Here is a 7377-nt window from a genome sequence, read left to right on the forward strand (position 1 = left end):
TAACCCTGGTTTAAGGAGCCATTTTGCACCTAGCTTATATATCTTGAGTTTCTAACATTGCTGGGGTTGAATGAAGGATTCCGCTGGTGCAAGAGGACTTCCTTTTCCTCTTCTACCCCACACGACCCCCTTCCAAATCTGCTCTGGGGGGGTCTCCCAAACGCCCAGAAAATATTTTGAGAGGCAGGGACTGGAAGGGACAGGAGAGGAAATTCAACTCAACTGCCTGCAGAGAACTCTGGAGCTGTGAGCCTTTGACAAACAGCCTCCTTCCCTGTTTGTCATAACTTCTTCCCACCTTTACGCAACAATTAACTAACCAGCCTACGTATATTTATCGTGTTGCGGAGAATGATTAACCAAGCCTTGACCATGCATTCAAAAACAGCTTAGAACCGCATTAGCCCCACTGATTTCAGTCAGGTTCAGTCCATGTCTACAAGAGAGGCAAAGGAGCCAACTAAATCACTGTATGAGTGGGAATGACTTTTGCAAGGTCAACGGCGCTTATAGCTATATTGCGCCCAAATTTGGGGCAACCAACCATCAGAGCACATTTGTGGGAACCCTGGGGGAGGACTGGGAGTGGGACGTTGTTCTGCTTGCTCAATTATTTAGTGTTATAAGCAGTGCTTTTTTTCTAAAAAAAATGTTTAGAAGGCAGCCCTGTTCAGGGAAGTTTTTAATGTGTGACATTTTAATGTATTCTTAATCTTTGTTGGAAGCCACCAAGAGTGGCTGGGAAACCCAGCCAGATGGGTGGGGTACAAATAATAAAATTATTATTATTATTATTATTATTATTATTATTATTATTATTATTATTATTTTGACTCAAGAAAATCACCATTTTATAATCGGGGAAAATAAATAGAGTAAATGGGAAAAAGTACAAAGATTCACAAAATGTTTTGGGGTATGTGTACCCCTGCGTCCACTGAGAAAAAAAGCACTGGTTATAAGAATTTCAAGGTCTCTGTATAGAATATTCATATATGCACACATGTTCTGACGTAGTATGGGGGGGGAATAAAAAAAGAGACAAAGGCAAAGCATTGCTTAAGACATTTGGTTTGCTGCTTTTGAAAAGGTGCGCTTTGCTAAGTTTGTCGCAGGAAAAGCAACGCAGTAGTCTTGTGACATCTCAAAGACTTAGGCCACATTCCCACCAAATGTTTAAAGCACTATTGATACCACTTTAAACAGCCCTGGCTTCTCTCACCAAAGAACTCTGGGAGTTGTAGTTCATTATGGGTACTGAAAGTTGCTAGGAGACCCCCCTCCAGAACTACAATTCCCAGAGTGGTTTAACAAATGAATCTCTCTCCTTTTGGGAACTGTAGGCTTGTGAACGGAATGTGTTAATGTATAAGGTTTTATGCATGCAGAGGAAAAGGGAAAGAAAGGACTAATTTTGGTGTGCTGTCCATTAAATATTGGGGCGGGAAGCAATAATGACAGCATCTTACTTGCAGAACAGACTTTAACTTTGTGATCCAAGATACACCATTTCATTTGTTCTACGGGGTTAAATCCAGTGCTTTGCCCCCTAAAAACTCAAGAAAATCACCAGTTTATAGTTCAAATCAGGAAAAATATATATAGTGATGTAAACAAAATCTGCTCCTTTTCCCTTATGGGGTATCCAAGAGCCCCTATAGAGTCCTTAAGTGGGTTCTCTATTGGTAGGAGATTGGTTTACCTGGGCAGCCTGGCCATTCTTTTGTGATGGTAAATACTTCAATTCCTGAATCCAGGACACAGGCTCACCCTATTCATATACAAACACGCCCTTAAGACAGATAAACAAAAGACAAGGGAGAGGCTTTCCCCTTTCCTTCCTCCTTGCAGAGAAACATTTGAGGTCAATTTGGGAGAGTCAAAATGGTTTCAGGACTGTTCTCCTGTACTATTTCAGACATGTGCTTTACATACTTATGTATGTGTTTGCCTTGTAAATTTAGGGACATTTAATCTATGTATTTGAGACCTTAAATTCTTACAACAACTGTAAATGGACAACATTACGAAGATTCACAAAATGTTTAGGGGTATGCGTACCCCGGGGACGCAGGTGGCGCTGTGGGTTAAAGCCTCAGCGCCTAGGACTTGCTGATCGAAAGGTCAGCGGTTCGAATCCCTGCGGCGGGGTGCGCTCCTACTGCTCGGTCCCAGCGCCTGCCAACCTAGCAGTTCGAAAGCACCTCCGGGTGCAAGTAGATAAATAGGGACCGCTTACCAGCGGGAAGGTAAACGGCGTTTCCGTGTGCAGCTCTGGCTCGCCAGAGCAGCGATGTCACGCTGGCCACGTGACCCGGAAGTGTCTTCGGACAGCGCTGGCCCCTGGCCTCTTAAGTGAGATGGGCGCACAACCCCAGAGTCTGTCAAGACTGGCCCGTACGGGCAGGGGTACCTTTACCTTTACCTTTATGCGTACCCCTGTGTCCCCCCAGAAAAAAAGAACTGGGTAAACCTAAAGTGCAGCTTCCTAGAACTGTTTCTCTGTTCTTTGGGCACACTTTGCTGGCATGATGGGCACTCTGCACATGCCCCAACAGAATAAAAAGGTAAAGGTACCCCTGCCCGTACGGGCCAGTCTTGACAGACTCTAGGGTTGTGCACTCATCTCACTCTAGAGGCCGGGAGCCAGTGCTGTCCGCAGACACTTCCGGGTCACGTGGCCAGCGTGACGAAGCTGCTCTGGCGAACCGGCACCAGAGCAGCACATGGAAACGCCGTTTACCTTCCCGCTATAAAGCTTGCACTTAAGGGTGCTTTCGAACTGCTAGGTGGGCAGGAGCTGGGACCGAACGACGGGAGCTCACCCTGCCGCAGGGATTCGAACCGCCGCCCATGCGATCGGCAAGTCCTAGGCGCTGAGGTTTTACCCACAGCGCCACCCGCGCCCCATACCCCAACAGAATAGGGGTCTCCAAATAACCACTGGCACCCTTAACGATCTAGAGCTCTCAGGATTGTATTAGGTAAAGAAAAGGTAAAGAGACCCCTGACCATTAGGTCCAGTTGTGGCCGACTCTGGGGTTGCGGCACTCATCTCGCTTTATTGGCCGAGGGAGCCGGCGTACAGCTTCCAGGTCATGTTACCAGCTTGACTAAGCAGCTTCTGGAGAACCAGAGCAGGGCACGGAAAGACTGTTTACCTTCCCGCTGGAGCGGTACCTATTTATCTACTTGCACTTTGACATGCTTTTGAACTGCTAGGTTGGCAGGAGCAGGGACTGAGCAATGGGAGCTCATCCCATTGCAGGGATTTGAACCGCCGACCTTCTGATTGGCAAGTCCTAGGCTCTGTGGTTTAACCCACAGCGCCACCTGCGTCCCTCAGGATTGTATTAAGGATAGCTTAAAAAACAAAATTAAAAGATCTCAGGTTGGCTGATCATGGATACCTTTTTAATTGATTTGTGAAGTCCCGTAAGCCCTGCAGTTCCAATTTCCATTGTCTAATTTTCCATTATCTTGGAAGCTGTTTCTCAAGCTCACTAGAAGGCATTCCAATGACTTGAAGGAGTGGCTCATAGCCTACTTAATGAACCCTTTCTCTCTATACACAGGTCACAAACCAGAACAACAACACTTTAGCTTGTTATGCTTGAGCTGGAGGCCTACATTTGCCAGACTAGTAAAGCCTTGCCAAAACAAACCCAGGGTTTGTGGAAATGCCCCATACAAATTAGATGTGAATAAAATGGTTTGAAAGCGCTGTACTTTTCACAGGTATAAGATAAGCTTTTTACAGCCCAAGTCCCAAGTCAGAGAGGCAAGTTTCAGCCTTAGCTCTTAGCACATTCAAGAGGGCCAAATCACAATTCTTTTTAATTCTAGCCTTAAAAAATAAAAAATAAAAACTAACATTTGCATTTCTCTGAAGCAAATGCAGCTTTGATGCGTAAGAAACAGAAAATAATGAACTAAAAGTGAATAATGCATGTTTACAAAATAAATGCATGGAAGCAATGTGATTCATTGGGAGAGGGATAGCCTAATAATAATAATAATAATAATAATTTATTTATACCCCACCCATCTGGCTAGGTTTCCAACAAAATATTAAAAATACAATAAAATAGGTTTAGAATCATAGAACTGTAGATTTGGAATGGATCCCAAAGGTCATGTCACCCAACCCTTTGCAATGCAAGGATAACAGATGAATAATTCCTGACCAACAGCCACCCAGCTCCAATAGAGAAACTGCATTGTGCTTATCTACATGACGTCTTCAAGATCCCCAATATTTTTTTGGGAATCGAACCCGCTGTTTTGCATGGCACTTGTAAATAATATACAATAACTCCACATGACAATTGCAAAAAAAGGGAATTGAGGGTGGAATAATAAACTGTGGGCAAATCCTAACGAAATAGCTTTGAATCACATCCGACAATAAAGAAATGGAAATGTGCGGCCAGCTTCAGAATCAAAGCATTGCATAATTTATGTGCAAGTTATTTATGTACTTCTGCACAGTACAAATTAGCACCAGAGCTTAATGTTCTGTCATGGGACAGGGAATAACTAACCACACATCACAGGGAGCAAAATAGGAGTTTGGGGAATACAGTGCTCATAAATCCACAAACAGGAACTGTAACAGAAAGGAGAGAAGAGGACTGCCACACAACCGTTTACTGTATTATGTTGGCTCAGGAATGCAAGTTTTTCGCTGCACCCACAGGTTCCCACCATCGTCAAAATGACACCCTGGTTCTTCCCCCCTCCAATCAGCCTCGGCCCAGTATACCTGAAGGAGTGTCTCCACCCCCATCATTCAGCCGGGACACTGAGGTCCAGCTCCAAGGGACTTCTGGCGGTTCCCTCCCTGCGAGAAGTGAGGTTAACAGGGAAGCAGGCAGAGGGCCTTCTCGGTAGTGGCACCTGCCCTGTGGAACGTCCTTCTATCAAATGTCAAAGAAATAAACAACTATCTGACTTTTAGAAGACATCTGAAGGCAGCCCTGTATGGGGAAGCTTTTTAATGTTTGATGTTTTATTGCATTAATAATAATACAGTGGTACCTCAGGTTACATACGCTTCAGGTTACAGACTCTGCTAACCCAGAAATAGTGCTTCAAGTTAAGAACTTTGCTTCAGGATGAGAACAGAAATCGTGCTCTGGCGGAGTGGCGGCAGCAGGAGGCTCCATTAGCTAAAGTGGTGCTTCAGGTTAAGAACAGTTTCAGGTTAAGAACGGACCTCCAGAACGAATTAAGTACTTAATCCGAGGTACCACTGTAATAATATTCAGATGGGAGCCACCCAGAGTGGCTGGGGAAATTACTATTAATAAATTATTATTATTCAGATTTAGCCTTTTCATGGGTTCCCCCCCACACACCCCATTTATCGTATTTTCTGCAGAAATGGTTAAATCCAGGAAATGGGATGGCATTTGGGGGCAGATAGTCCTTGCACGAACCATGCGTGTATTAACAGTGCTACCGGTATATAGCTGTGTACTCACCTTACCTTTATTACCTTTACCTTACCTTTATTTAAAGCACACACACACCCGCCCCGAATCCTGGGAAATGCAGTTTGTTAAGGGTGCTGGAAGTTGTAGTATAAATTACAGTTCCCAATATTCTTTTTTTTGGGGGGGGGGTGCTTTTAATGTATGGTATGTGCACAAGCCTAAATGCACAGTAAACTGCCATGTGGAAGTTTCCCAAGAGAGAGAGAAAGAGATGCAGCTGGAAACCACCATTTTTGAAAGTTTTCCTTCTGCAGTTTGCTTCCTCCAGGTCTCCAGTAGCGTAGCGTGGGGGGTGCAGGGGGGGCTGGCCGCACCGGGCGCAACATCTGGGGGTTAGGGTTAGGGGGCGCAAATTACTTGCCTTGCCCTGGGTGCTGACAACCCACGCTACGCCACTGGGTCTGGCACAGGGTGGCCTCCCCAAAGTTAACGATGCTGAAACTTACCTGGACCAATAAGAATCAGCGCCATCCTTTTTCATGCCCTCCTCCGTGGTCTTCAGCTGCTGCTTGAGATGATGGAGAGAGTGCAGATCAGCCCCGCACACCTGCGCTCCATTTTCACTGACACTCAGGGCCATTCAACTTTTTATTTTTTAAAAAAATAATAATCAGTACAAGGCAAAAGTCCTCTTGTACAACGGCTTGTCGCCGCTGCCGAAATCTACGAAGCAACTGGATGCCAGCGAACAGATGGTGACACCGGGGAATAGGGGGGGAATAGGGGGGGTCCAAAAAAAAAAAAGCGCGATGTTTTTGCTATTATTTTTTATGATTCAATGACTCGTTTATTGGGCATGCTGATTGAATTTAAAAGCGGGAGGGGAAACCTAACCACCGGCCCCTCGGCCAAGTGAATCCATTCGCCCTGACAGTTTGCTGGCAGAGGAAGCGAAAAGCTGCGCGCGGCGCGTTTGGGCTGGCGAGAGGAGTTTTTATTTCGCCCTTCTGCAATAAGCACCAAGTCCACGTGTCACTTTTTTCAGCGTCTCCTCTTCCTGTGTGGGGATTTCTGCAGGAAGTCTCGCCGCAGAAGGTCGAGGCTGCTCGGGGGCGATGCTTGCAAAAGGAGGAGCCCGGGAGAGACGCGTTTGCAGACAGATGCAGAAGTCGGAAAAGGCCAAGGTCTCGCCGGAGGCGGAGATATTTCAAGAAGCAGGTCAGGATGATGCTATCCAAGATCCGAAAGAAGATGCGTTGTTGTGCTGGGCGATTTGGAGAACGCGCGCGCGCGGTTTTGCTCTTTCGTTCTTTTGCAAAATCTATTGCCGAGCGCGCGAAGCAGCGTCTCCTTTCCCGTCCCTAGAACTTTGCGCTCTGAGATTGACGTCTCCAGCAGCGCCTTTTGATCCTGTTAGCCATGTTTACAATCAGGATCCGGTGGAGGGATCGACGGATGGTGGAAATTGCCAAGGGCTTCGGCACCCGCAAACGGAAAACTGAAAGCAGATGCGTAAGAAAGGGTGTGCCTGCGCGCCCCTGCTTATTGCTGGTTCTCTGTGAAGCCAGACTGTGCAAACTTAGTGCATCAAGTCAGTGCTGCCCTCTTTGAAGAAATGAAATGAAATATAGTACGCACTTCCCAGAATGGGTGCAAGACACACAGCCAATAAAAAAAATATAAAAAAATGACAGCATGTTTCAACTCGTTTACCAAATCTGCCACTTTGGAAATAGGAGTTGCTGGGCAGGGTAAAGGTAAGGGGACCCCTGACCATTAGGTCCAGTCGTGACCGACTCTGGGGTTGCGGCGCTCATCTTGCTTTACTGGCCGAGGGAGCCGGCGTTCAGCTTCCGGGTCATGAGCTCACCCCGTTGCGGGGATTCGAACCACCGACCACCTTCTGATCGGCAAGTCCTAGGCCAACCACATCCCCGCT

The 7377-nt window shown here is 46.3% G+C and overlaps 1 protein-coding gene across 1 annotated transcript in view; it reads right to left on the reverse strand.

Moving 5' to 3' along the window:
- The window catches only part of SLC17A9 (solute carrier family 17 member 9), a gene marked incomplete at its 5' end in the record, with an annotated part of 33197 nt that extends 27119 nt beyond the window's left edge, over positions 1 to 6078 (reverse strand). The window contains one exon of the mRNA XM_083744503.1: positions 5945 to 6078. Coding sequence (XP_083600629.1) covers positions 5945 to 6078 — 134 coding nt within the window. The remainder of the gene's footprint in view (positions 1 to 5944) is intronic.
- Between the last annotated feature and the right edge of the window lie 1299 nt (positions 6079 to 7377).

This window comes from Podarcis gaigeae, assembly GCF_964106915.1.
Source record: "Podarcis gaigeae genome assembly, chromosome: 6".
Lineage (NCBI taxonomy): Eukaryota > Metazoa > Chordata > Lepidosauria > Squamata > Lacertidae > Podarcis > Podarcis gaigeae.